The 12,991-nt window shown below is 35.8% G+C and overlaps 1 protein-coding gene across 3 annotated transcripts; it reads right to left on the bottom strand.

The window, feature by feature from the left end:
• Positions 1–2,016: 2,016 nt before the first annotated feature.
• Positions 2,017–8,368, bottom strand: LOC148840532 (uncharacterized). 3 transcript variants are annotated; one of them, XM_088911051.1, is made up of 14 exons: positions 8,324–8,368; positions 7,141–7,209; positions 6,281–6,358; positions 5,710–5,781; positions 5,360–5,416; positions 5,203–5,271; positions 4,786–4,818; positions 4,441–4,524; positions 4,286–4,339; positions 4,155–4,187; positions 4,015–4,056; positions 3,589–3,705; positions 3,099–3,126; positions 2,017–2,541 (listed from the first exon to the last, which is right to left on the bottom strand). In XM_088911051.1, exons 2-13 carry the CDS (start codon positions 7,192–7,194, stop codon positions 3,103–3,105), a joined length of 717 nt encoding a protein of 238 aa, XP_088767177.1. In that variant the 5' UTR covers positions 7,195–7,209; positions 8,324–8,368; the 3' UTR covers positions 2,017–2,541; positions 3,099–3,102. The 3 variants fall into 3 exon arrangements, with proteins under 3 accessions (XP_088767177.1, XP_088767169.1, XP_088767187.1); XM_088911043.1 differs by having other exon boundaries at positions 5,710–5,784; positions 8,324–8,367; XM_088911061.1 differs by lacking the exon at positions 5,203–5,271 and having other exon boundaries at positions 5,710–5,784; positions 8,324–8,367.
• Positions 8,369–12,991: the final 4,623 nt, after the last annotated feature.

The raw sequence follows: 12,991 nt of genomic DNA, 5'->3' as shown, positions 1-12,991 counted from the left end.
ACATTAACACATACTGTACAGTAAAGACTAATGGGCTTACATTCAGTTTTGAAAGCCCAGGTTCACTTACTATTGTCATGAGCACATACAAATAAAACCATTGCTGATTGTCACAGAAAATGTATGCCATGAAATTTGTTTAATCAAAAAGGGGATTTAGATGCCTTTTCCATTCTTAGAAGATACTCACTGTGAAGAAAAATGTTGAGTTTCGTATGTGGCAACATCTACAGTACATGGTCTGTACCACAGGTTCATGGGACTACAAAAGCAAAGCTATCTCAAACATGACAGCGCCTCCCAGCAACAAGGTTCATACCACGCAACAAGCTCTCAGCTCTAAGACCAGTGGGTCCCTGAACATAGAGACACTTTACTTTTTATACATTAGTTTAATCATTGTGTAAATGGAAAATGGTGCAAATGCACCTGTAGAGAAATAGAATGGCAGTCATTCTTAAAGTAGGGAGAAATGGCAGACTTGTGTGCCCTGATACTTTAATGATGGCACTGAGCTCTTCAGCTGAAGGTGTATTTAGAAATCTAATATCTAGACATTTCTGCAATGGTACTGTATATTTGTTGATTCCATATCTACCAATGTCATATCATGTCACATTTTACTGGGCTGAATGTAAAACTTCTTACTAATGAAGAGGCATTGTGATAGTGCCTATTTTGTATTGCAGCACAATTAATCCACCAGTACAGTAAATAGCACACTCACAAGCTACTGTGTGTGCAATTTGATAGAGAGCAAACTCAGAGATGTTTGATTTTTCAAAGAAATACATACCCAACTTTTAGCTGCCAAACAACTAGCTTTTTTTCCTTGAACACAGGCTTGCTGGATGAAAGGAATGTGTTGGCAAGTTACTGGTGGTGCTCCTACACAGAAAACTATGTTGTGTTAACACAACAGGAAGTCACTACTAATTATTAAAACTTGACAAAACAGTCAGCTCTTTGAGATTATGTGGTGAAATGGGACCTGCTCATAAGCATGTTTCTTTTTGATATGGGAGAAAATGTCATGAGTACTCCTTCATTTTTCTTTAATGAAATTCCCATAGCAAATTTGCTAAACCGCAAATTTAGGAGGTTTTTGTCTATTACATGGCTAAAGTTATATCAGTCCAACCAACCAAACAGATTGGGAATCCTTCAGTTGTACCTATGGAACCACAAAGTCACCAAAATAGTTGTGCATAGGATTAACTGGGCAAGCTTTACTGTGTCTTACTGTATCTCTTCAGCACCTTTACACATCAATTAATCTGGCTAAAGTGCTCAAGATGAATAAATCATACTTTTTGATTAAATCTACCACATTGAAGTCCTGAATGAACATCTTTGCCAGGTCCTTCATTTCATGTTCTTCCTGCCAGTACATCAGGTACGACACCTGAAGACCTGCTCTTGCCTCATCTCGGAGGTTAGGCTGGGCTAGGTTTTGGAGCAGAGACCTGGCAGGTAAGGTTTCCTCATCCTGGTCTTATCCAGCCTCCTGTCTCTTCTCATTTTTGTTTCAGGCCCGACTGGAATATTTCTGGATCGGCAGCATTATTGTTTCCCATGAGACTTGTTTGTTGGGGTCTGGAACAAGTTACAGATTCCTGTTGTTAAACGTGATACCCTGGTTTCTTTCAAGGCTACTTTCTGGATTTTATGAAAACCATGTTTTCAAATTTATAATGTGGTACACATGCTTTGAAGACTGTGTCCCACTTTATATGATTATATTACATTTATATAGATTATAGATTAAATGAAAGTTGTCTTTGAAATAAAATGCCCAGGTCAGACCTTATTAACAGATACACCGTTTTTAATTCACACAACAGGATAATATTCTTTGAATCTTACCTCCCAATCCTCAAACACATAGTTTGTAATTTGTAGTAAGGCGTATTCAAGAAAAAAGTCCTTACACAAACATTTACTGTATCTTTCCCGTATGAATCTGACTTTCGCATTAGTGAATGTTACCGAAAGAGAAATAATTGGAAAAAAACATTTTTGATGGACTTAAACTTTATTTCTAGGCACATCATATTTTTCAAACAGCTTTAAAACATTTTTAAATAGCTGGACATTTATATTATCACATTTAACACACCATGATGGAAAAAATAACGACCGCATTTGCTTTTGCACTATTGCTCACATATACATACTGTACGTCACAAAAGCATTAAATAAGCCTGAAGAAATTAATGTTAATCAGCGCGTTTATAAACGACCATGATTTCCAGATCTTACTACTTCCTGTTTCAGTCACATTTCTAAAGTTACATACGTGTAAAAGGAGCAGTCACATTTTTTTTTAAACAGAGAGCTAAATTCTAAAAGCAGAACAAATACGCAGTGACGTTCTAGGCTGCTTATCAATATTCTTCTTTTTCTACTTGAATCATTATCAAGAGGAAAAGAAAATACGAGGTCGAGCCGAGGATGTGTACGCGCCAGACGAGTAGGAGCACTGCAACATCTTGAATCAGTCGGAAGACCAGCTTCGCAGCATATCGGTCATGAAACCATCTACAAGAACGAAAAGTTATTTACTTAAAAATGTGAAGAATAAAAAGGTCTGTTGATAAACCTTCGGAATTCCGCCATCACATCTGCACAATCGCAACCTTGTGCCAAGAATGGTCGTAAAAGTAGTTTTGTATCAAACCCTTTTTAACATATTATGAGATACAACTTAAAAAAGAGACATACTGTAGTGTACATTATCTTTTAATTGTCTTTTTTGATTGGTTGTTAAGCATACTCCGTAAATCGGACGATATAGATACAATATTCCAAATGATACACTCAAGACTATTCTAGTAAGAAAAGAAGGGCACAGTCAACCTTTGTTTTTAACAACTGACTGATTTCTTGCAACAAAGGTGGTCTCATATTTTAAAAATGTGCACGTTGAATTAAAAACAATCATCAAGGAAATGTTTAAACTAAACGGATGTAACAGGAAATGCTTTTTTATTAAAGGTATTTAAACAATTTAGAAAAAATGTTAGCAGTTATTTCATGTTAAAATGTAAAACATTTCATGTTAATTTCGCATAACGTGGCGTTAGGTGATTACTTACGGTATTAATCCTGTTCCTCAACGGGGGTCTGTAATGAAAACATTTTTTTCGAATTACACACAACAGTCCAAAGCAACGTGAGAGCACAGCAATCGGTCTGGCCGACAAAGAGCAAATGTGTTTTTCATTTATTTTCTCAGACAAATACTTTTGGCTTCACGTCTTACAAGACAGTAAATAAACACAGACATCAAGTGAAAAACAATATTGTATATTTATTTTAGGCGCGCATGGGTGACATGAGCACTTTACACGTGGATAGTCAATGTGTGAGGGTTTCTTGGTACTACATTTAGCCAGTAGCAGATCCCTATATTAAATACAGTACCTTATTGATATCACCAAAGGCATGTATTGCTCTTTTGTAGATTAAAGAATAGCGTGATACAGTATATGTTGTTTTGCCTCATAATGCACCTGTATAAAAACGATCAAACAGTGGCACAGACGGAAGAGTGGTATGGCAGTAAAAGGTCAGTTATCGCCTTACATTCTGACTTGGTTGGACAGGCTGGACGGGTTGGACAGGCTGGACGGGCTGGACGGGCTGGACAGGCTGGGTTGGCTCCTGAGGGACAGGCTGGGGTATTCCGAAATTTGGAATAAACTGCAGTGAAACCCAGAGACCCACACCGTTAGTGTTACAGGACATCGGACTGGCACCGTGCTAAAGACCTGGGAAGGAAGACCCTGGGCAGATCTGTTTCACAGGCCCTTTGGTGGATGCGTTTTAACGGGTGCCATCCATTTCTATGGGCAGAGTCATGATTTATATCAGGAATATATATATATTTTGGCTAGCCTGTCCTTGCTGTGTGTGTATATATATATACAGTATATACTCAAGAAGAAATCTTTGTTGAAGGTTTGTACAAAAAAACCATGGTGAAAGATCGTGAGGAAACAGTGATCTTACGTTAGGGGGCAGGTGTGGCAGGTTTCCGAAGGAGGGGAACAACTGTGGATGGACAGAGAGACAAGATGAATACACACTCATCTGTCAGGTTCCATGGCGGCCATTAACAGAGTGGATTACAAAATCAGCGAGTATCTTACATTTGGTGGCACGTTTCCAAAGGCATGGAACACCTTCAGAGAGGAAAGAAAAAATACATAATATTACTGCTCTTCTTTAACACCCAAGGGATTAATAAGTGACAATCCATGACTATCTCAAAATATCTTACATTTGGGTTCTGCTGAGGTCCTCCTGTCTGGGGCACATTTCCATATGGGAACATCTAAAAAGACAAAAACGTTAATTCATTAGTATAAACTGGAGGTATTGCATTGAAATATTAGGAGTCTATGGGCAGGAAAAGAAGAAAGAGCAGTAATTTACGTTGGGGTGCTGTGGTAGCTGGGGCAGCTGAGGTTGCTGGGGCATCTGAGGTGGCTGAGGCATGTTGGAGACTCCTGGGAACATCTGTAAATGCAACAGCACAGCCAGGTATGAGAGAACAGGAACCTTTTTATGTGGCGTGTGTGTGTGTTGGCGTGTAGTACTGACTTTGTCAGGACAAAATCTGAGAAAATGTCCCAACAATGTAAATGAGTTTCATCCTATATTCTTAAAGCCCGTTTCCTTTAAATCTAATAGTGACCACAATCTTTACCACAGGTACAAGAACAATACACAACTCGGTCATCTTTTTTCTATAAGTCACAGCATGTAGATATAATTTACCTGCTGGCGCTGTCCAAAGCTGTAGGGGAAGAGCTGGAAGAAAACAAAAGATTTATCAATTTTTCAAGCCACCTTCAACCCCACCACAGGGGCCCCTGTTATTGTTCCTGAGGTGTAATCTTGCACAGTGCAGTCCACACATATCAAGTAATTCATATATCCAGTCATTAAGTAGAAATCTACATGAAAATATTCCAGTTGATATAAGCGATTCAGACTTCAGCATGAGCTTTAAAACTGCTGTATTTTGATTACAGTGATTATTCCAGGTAGAAATGGCTATGTGGTGCTAAATGGCTAAATGGATTAAAAAAATGAACCATGTCTGGTCTTGGTACAAAACTCGGATCTTTTCTACTAAGGTATGAAAAAAACAAACAATATCCCTAAAAGAAAAACAAAAATCCCAAAACATACAATTTCAACGCTCTGTCTACCAGCGGGCTGGGGGATCTTCTGTCTGATAAATGCCTGGGAAGGGAACATCTTCAAGGGAATCAAAACAATAAGTAAACATGATTGACAATTTCACACAGACAAAGACGTAAATTTAAAAGAAGAATTTGAAACCTACTGCCCCAGCATGCTCAGGACCTCCGAAAGACTGTCTTGGGTATCCATAAGGAAAGAGCTGCACAGAAATAAGGAATCTGTTAGTTTCCCAAGTACTTTTTCAAAAAGAGGTGATAGAATTGCTTTCCCTGGCTGACTAAGAAAGATTGTACAAGTAGATAACTGCAGAATCTGTTACCGATTAAATCTACCAGACTATTTCTGTTCTGCATTTCAGACAGGGGGAGAGACATTTATATTTAAAGTTGAAAGAATGAGAAAGAAAAAAAATGCATTAGGATTTTAAAGCTGCATGAGCATCTGTCAGGCATAACACTTTCTTGAAAAAGAAAAATATGGTAGGAAACTCACAATCTCAAAGCTTACAGGCCGGGTAGGTCCTTGCAGCTGGGGTGTCTGTGATGGTGGAGCATAAGGATTGTTCTGCTAAAACAAATCAATCAGTTTTATTGCATAGCAAAATTCAGCAGTGAGATGGAATTTTAATGTAATTACCAGGAATCAAGTTATAATATTATATACTATTATACTGTATTATACAGCATATAGTATAAGGTGCTCAGCTGTTCATGTCTTAAGTCAAGTTTAAAATGATCAGACCAAACCACAACTAATTTCTGTGTAGGAACTAGTGAAAATTAGATCCTTAACCATAAGATATAAAAGGTGTTTCAGAATTCAGTATTGTCTGTTTTAATAAAATTGCTTTGATTCAGAGAAGACATACATCTAGAATATGCAGTAGAAGATTAATTGTGAGGAAAGTTGTGAGTTGTGAGGGAAGGAAAGTTGTTATTCATATGGGTGCCTTTTTTCCCGAGTTTGTTCAGGGCTATACTATTCAGAGGAGGTAATGGATTTGGATAAATCTGAAATTATTATTGTTTTGCTCTGTTTGCGGGACGCTTGCTGTATGCCTCACCTGTTGGGGTTGCTGACGATATGGAGCAGTTTGCTGGGGTGTCTCCACCTGTGGCAGAAACTCATAAAGAGGCTGCATCTGTAAATGACAGTTTTCATTTTATAAAGAAAACTATATTTTTAATGGGCAGAAAATGAGACCTTAAAAACAACATTTCTTTAGAAGTTGTAGCTCCTATAGGCATCGCGATATACATGCAGCTAAAATAAAAAATTAGTAGTTCAGGTGGGTAGCTGCGTCAGCATGCGTAGGCTGCAAAGGAACAAGTAATAGGTTTATTCCATGCTGAAAAAAAGAAGAAAGAGAACACAACGTTTCGGCCGTGGAGCCTTCTTCAGGTTGCTCACACCTGAAGAAGGCTCCACGGCCGAAACGTTGTGTTCTCTTTCTTCTTTTTTTCAGCATGGAATAAACCTATAACTTGTTCCTAAAATAAAAAATGGCATTGACAAATTTCAAAACAACAAAGAAAAAAGGAATTTTGATACATTATTTCTGTTGTCCACATTATCAGATTAAATCCGTAACAATAAAAATACTATAAAGACAGGTAAAGATGTCAAAAGGAATCTGTCACTCCACAAAAACCTTTAAATATTTACATTTCTGCCTGAAATATTTATTCTTCTGTAGCCATTACTTTGTTTTTCTCAAGTAAATGTTATGTGTAAACATAAATATAATGTAGTCACCATCTACATATATCAGAAATTGACGTCTCTGTCCTTTCATTTTCACTTTCAGAAATTAGCAACCTACAGTATACTAATTAGCACATTTATATTTTCTGCAGTCATTTAAGTGAATTGATAAATATTTACATCTGTTTACTTCAGTGCATTCTGAATACCAGTACTTACTGGTGCTGCAAAGATGCTGCCAAGGAGGCAGGTGAGCAAAATTATGGTCTTCATGTTTGTAATGAACACCTGTGAAAACAGTATTCAGTTTTGATTATAATGATTGTAATGCTTAGATTGTACATCTTAAAGTAATTGAAACAAAACATCCATCCCATCCATTTTCTAACCTCTTTACCCTATGCAGAGTCGGTGGGGAGCTGGAGTCTATCCCAGCCAGCAACAGGCGCAAGGCAGGGTACACCCTGGACAGGACACCAGTCCATCACAGGGCACACACACTCTCACCAGGGGAATTTTCCTAGAAGCCAATTAACCTACCCATATGTCTTTGCACTGTGGGAGGGAAGCAGAGCACCCAGAGAAAACCTATGTGAATACAGGGGGAACATACAAACTCCACACAGATAGCACCCAGGGTCAGGAAGTGTACCCCAGGGCCCCAGCACTCTGAAGCAGCAATGCCAACCATGGTGGCACCGTGCCACATGAAGCAGAACATATGTTTGGACAAATATATTTGTTTATAGAATAATGGAAACTATATAAAGAATATTGCATCGGTGCACTGTAATCAGTATTTTAAAAAAAAGATTTACAGAAGTGGAAATATAAAATATACACATTTTCAGTCACATTGCTAAGGAGTGTTGCTAAGCTAAACAATGCTGTAAAACACAATGGCTACTTTTCGCTTTCATATAAGCTGCCTCTGGATTCTACCATGCTCATTAAACAAGAAGGGCATAAATCATTCTGTTGAATTTCCTGGGAAAATAATCAAATTAAAACTTTTAGATTTGAACAGATTTCATTTGAAGTTCTAATTGAAACACTCTAGAAACCTAGAGAAGTAATTGCTGCCAGAGACATCCCTCAAAAAATTAATTTATTAAAGTTATGTACGGTAAATAATTTAAAGAAGAACAGTCAGAATCTTCAACGTGAATGTTTCTGGTAGGGCCAGTACGGGTATTAACATGGACTGGTAAGTGTAAATTCATTATGCCCCAAATCTCCTGAACAGCTGTATGTTTGGCAGAAACTACCCTTAAAGAGTGTTCGCTCCAAAATCCTATGTGGGCAGGAAGACACATAGTCTGCCTTCTTCTTTCTTGGAGAGAAAAAAATCCCATATATTTAAATAGAAACGAGAAAATAAGTAATTAAAAATGTACTTTACCCTTGGTGACTCCTCAGAATAAAAGCTCTTCGAAGAAGCTGAAGGAAGTGTGAAGATTTAGCGGAAAGGTGCTGCATTTAAATACTGAAACATCTGAGCAGCTAGCCAATCACAGGTTTGTGTGCTGTTGTTGACATCACTTACGCATGCCTACACTTTCTTGTTACATTGGGGAACCGACTGCCCTGCAGCCTCTTTAATTATTTCTAATCACAGAGTGTTGAATTATGCCTATAACAGTACTTTTTTTTGCTTACATAGTAATCTGTTTTTTCATTGTAGGATTTTACACTTACTATTCATAAAATTGAAAAAATAAACTCTTCACCCTGGCAAACTCCTCTCACATCTAAATCTTCAGCTTTCATAGGGTTGTAATACATGATTTTTTAAAATGTGAAGTAAAGCAATATGTATAATCTCCCAGATAAGTGCATGATTTATTTGTGTAATGATTATTATGAACACAGTCGTTATTTCCAAAGACTTGAATTTCAGAACATTTATAAAAAGATATGCCAAGTCCAGTTGGAGATAATTCCTGTTCCTATTCCAGACTAAATTTACCTAAGATTACAATGTGTAAATATATTTCTGTAGTCAAACAAAGTATATTTGTTTAATAGGCTTGAGGAAATGTATACATTTGTTTGTTTAAATCAATACACATGTGATGTGAGAATGTAAAGTAAGAACTGTAAAATAAGAATTAAGTAAGAACCCAAACTGTGAATTTGTCTAAACTTTATTTCCCTTCATGATTATAAAAGGTATTTTTAGTGCACCTGTTGTACACTAATGAGTCACACTGTAGCAATATAGAAAACTGCAAATACAATGTAAGAGCTAACAAAGCTTCTAAAACATTTTTATAGGTAAATGTTTAATTAATACAACTTTTGGAGTATTTGTAAAAAGGTCTTTCTAAATCTTCGCAAATACCTAGTGACCATTTCAACAGATGTTCTACTAATTAAACATGAAAATATTGATAGGTGGCCTTTCATTCGACCAGTTTAAGATAAATACATAGTTCTGTATAAGAAATGTAAGATACAGTTAAATATATTCAGATAAAAGATTTTTTTCTGGTTGCTTGTGCAAATTTTAGAAGTTATTTAGATGTCATACAAACATTCTTTAATAAATCTACACATCTCCTCTGGTCCTGAAAGGCATCTTTTTATGATGCTAAAATTCAATTTTTTTTCATGTTTTTCATTCTAAATGAAAACACATGATCATTTACTTTACATGAAACTAATGCAAAATAAAGAAATTGATGGTGATTTCTGTTGTTGATTTATAACTACAGATTTGGAAACAAAATCTAAAATCCACTAAGTGTACAATCAATGCAGAATTTAATTAAATTTGTAAATGCAACACCGTAAAGCAGAAGGTAATTAGATTAGGGTGGCTGAGTTTACAATTTTGAGCTTCATGTAACATATAAAATTATATGTCTACAGTAAATAGATGCTCTGAGTTTGTGATTAGGCATGGAAGCCAGAACAAAACATATAATCCAGACTAAATACTGGGCCTACATGTGTTGTGCCTCACTGAATGTCCCAGAGTTGCTGTCTCCAGTGGTTGGTGGTGGACAAGTGCACACACCTGGATGTGTCTCCCCCACCACACTTTAAGTGCTTGTTGTTCGTGCTCTTTGAAGTTCAACAGTACTGTTTTTTAGGAACAAAAACATTTAATTTGAAAATACTATTTAATAACTATTTAAAAGTGCAGTTCATGATAAATGAACTGATGTCATGTCTTTTCTTCGGATACTTCTGAATATATTCATATATACTGTATGGACATTGTTAATTTATGCTGTACATGCCAGCATTGCATAGAAGTATGGGATATTAAATAACAGCCAACATAGTGTGATCTCAATTGCTAATTCTCAGAAATTATTTAGGCATTAAAAATAAGAAAGTACAGTATATGGTTGTTGAAATGCAATAATAATAGCAATAATAATAATAATAATAATAATAATAATAATAATAACTTAAGCATTCTGTTTAATTTCACAATTGGTTCCTTAGTATTAGCTCAGTTTGTGTCTACAAACATATTTCTTAACAGGAGCTGTGATAAAATATTGTATTACATTGCTCAAATAACACCCAGTGTAGTCTTGGTTTTTGAGGGTTCAGATAGATTTCGTTGGCATAATTGTTTTTTTTTTCAGTAAGAAGCCAATATAACATTTTTAAAAGGCAACACGTTAGCCTTGCATTTTGTTTTTGTTTATTTTTACAGGAATTCAATTAACAAAGCAAAAGCAATATGGTCATCCAATATCAACTTAGCACGTTTCATTGAAACTCCAGACAACATTAACTCATTAGAGACATCATTACATCATCCTTACATCAAATTCAAGTCTACAATTTAATTTGTCTCCACTTTTTTATTTCCACATCTTGACTTTATAATATTGATGTGGAAGCAAAAATATTAGAAAATTTACTATATATCTTTTTCTCACTTTTCTAATCATAACTATAATTGTGATAAAGTTAAATTAAGGGGCAAAAAGGTTTGTTTGCTGTGAAAATTGTCTCACAGTTAACATGTTCTTTTTTATTCCAACGTTACGCTTTTTAAAACTCCACTATGACCACTACAGATAAATCCATCATCATTGTTTAATATGTACTGTCCAACTCCTTGGGTAGCAACTACTGTTGTTTGTGCAATTTGTAGCACTTTTAATAAAAATTACATTTGTTTGTCCATAATGAAATTTTGAACGAGGTCGCAAAACTACAGTAGGTACAACCTGAGAAGTCAGTTTGCAAATAGAGACGATATGTGCCTTCGCAGGTTCAGGTAACACGGTTTTGAAGGACGAATGCAGTACAGGCTCCGTGTTGTTAGGGGATAACATCATGGCATGTTGGGCAGAGTTTGTCCAGTAACCTTAAGAGACGTTATCCCAGAGCAACTCACACCCTGGGCTGCGCTCTTTTCCCTCTGCAATGGTGTCTTTCAGTGGGTGAGTGAAGCACTACATTTTGTAAATATTAACAATAAAAGTTTTGATAGATACTTGTTGTATCACTTGTCAGGGGTGTGTAATATGAATAAGCAGGCACCTGCTGGAATGATACTATACTCCTGGCGTAATAGCAGGACTGCAGACCCACGCTGATAAAATCCCAAACTGTGTCCTTCTTACAATTCCTAAATAAGCTTGAAGCGCTAGACTGCTGCCAGAATGAAAAATAGAGGAGCAGCTGCATCTTCAGATTACACTCCCAGATTAAACCCTTGGTCTCCCTCACCTTGGGTATTGTATCTTGCTCTGTGGAGGAGACCTACTGTACATGGGAGTATTTAATAACTCAGTTTCCCAGCCACGTTCTTTAAGAAAATGGCTGGTTTAGATCCTTGAATCAGTTAGCTTTTAACTGCCAAATGGGTTCCTCCTCATTTTAAACAGATTAGCAGAACCACAGGTTACACAATAGAGTCTCTTTAGTCTCTAAAACCCCATTGGCGTTTTTGAGATTGAGAGTGACTCAAGTGGACAAAGTGGACATTAAGGCTCAATGATTTCAAGACTGAGACAGGAGTGTCTGGGAAAGAAATCCATCATAGTTACAAGATACTTGTATAAGTGATTACTTCTTTAAATTAATAAGGCATTGGAAAAAATCTTTTTAATAGGTAACGTATTAGCTTACATAGTAACTACGCACACCACATAGATCACTGATGACTTAATCCTTTAGACAAAAATCTTATTAGACAAGAAACAATTTAATGTCTGATGGCTCTTCATGGTAAAATGACTAATTAATATTCTAATAATATCTATTCTAATGATTTCAGTGAAAATAATGAAGCAGACAGGTATTTGATGAATCTTAAGTATTTAATAACACAAATTAAACAACATTATAAAACATGGTTCGTTTTAAAGTTTCTGCAATACTGAAATTTTGTAAACCATTTTCATTTTAAATTTGACAAGTTTGATGACATAGTGATTAAATGGAACGCGACAAATGATTAGTGATAATGCCCTTTTCATTTAATACATTTCATGCTGGTTTCAAATGTTCTGATTAGAATTGCAAACAGTATTTTTATTAACAGTTTAACCCCAGATTAGTGTTTGTTAAATTCGTATTAATCAGGTTAGATGAAACCAGCGACTTCAGCGATGTCAGTACTGTATGTGCGTCATAAAAAATAAAACAATCGATCTTATCTTCAAGTGTAGAAGCCCACTCACATACCTAAGGAATCAATGATGCAGTACATTACTACAACTACTTGCAAATTACAACATTTTTTTATTATTCTATAGATAAAAGAAGCACTGCAATTATTTCACAATTTTACTAAAATAAATGAAAGCATCATAACATCTTTTTGTTAATATTTTTCAGCATCAAAGTAGTCAATTCTGGGTCTTCATTCTAAAAAAGAAAAAAATAAAGACGCTCATTAGTTACAAAATACTGAAAGGGTTGAATTATTTAAATCAAGAATTTAAATAGTTACTGTTTAGGATAAATTTAAAGAGGGATTTTACTATTCAAATATTGTATCTGTTTGCAGTATGCAGTGTATTCTTCTAAATAATGAATAAACTTCCCACTAATTGTAATTATTATAAAATAAATGTTTTTACTCACATCT

Source organism: Atractosteus spatula, chromosome 1, assembly GCF_055471065.1.
Source record: "Atractosteus spatula isolate fAtrSpa1 chromosome 1, fAtrSpa1.hap1, whole genome shotgun sequence".
In the NCBI taxonomy this organism is placed as follows: Eukaryota; Metazoa; Chordata; class Actinopteri; order Semionotiformes; family Lepisosteidae; genus Atractosteus; species Atractosteus spatula.
This window is presented reverse-complemented; position numbering and strand designations above follow the sequence as displayed.

Excerpts from the sequence above, each read along its gene's own strand:
- LOC148840532 (XM_088911043.1), bottom strand. The coding sequence starts at position 7,194 with ATGAAGACCATAATTTTGCTCACCTGCCTCCTTGGCAGCATCTTTGCA. Across the intron at positions 4,057-4,154 it reads TTGGAAACGTGCCACCAAAT|TTGTTCCCCTCCTTCGGAAA; the intron begins GTAAGATACTCG and ends GTCCATCCACAG. Across the intron at positions 3,706-4,014 it reads TGCCACACCTGCCCCCTAAC|TTTATTCCAAATTTCGGAAT; the intron begins GTAAGATCACTG and ends GTTTCACTGCAG.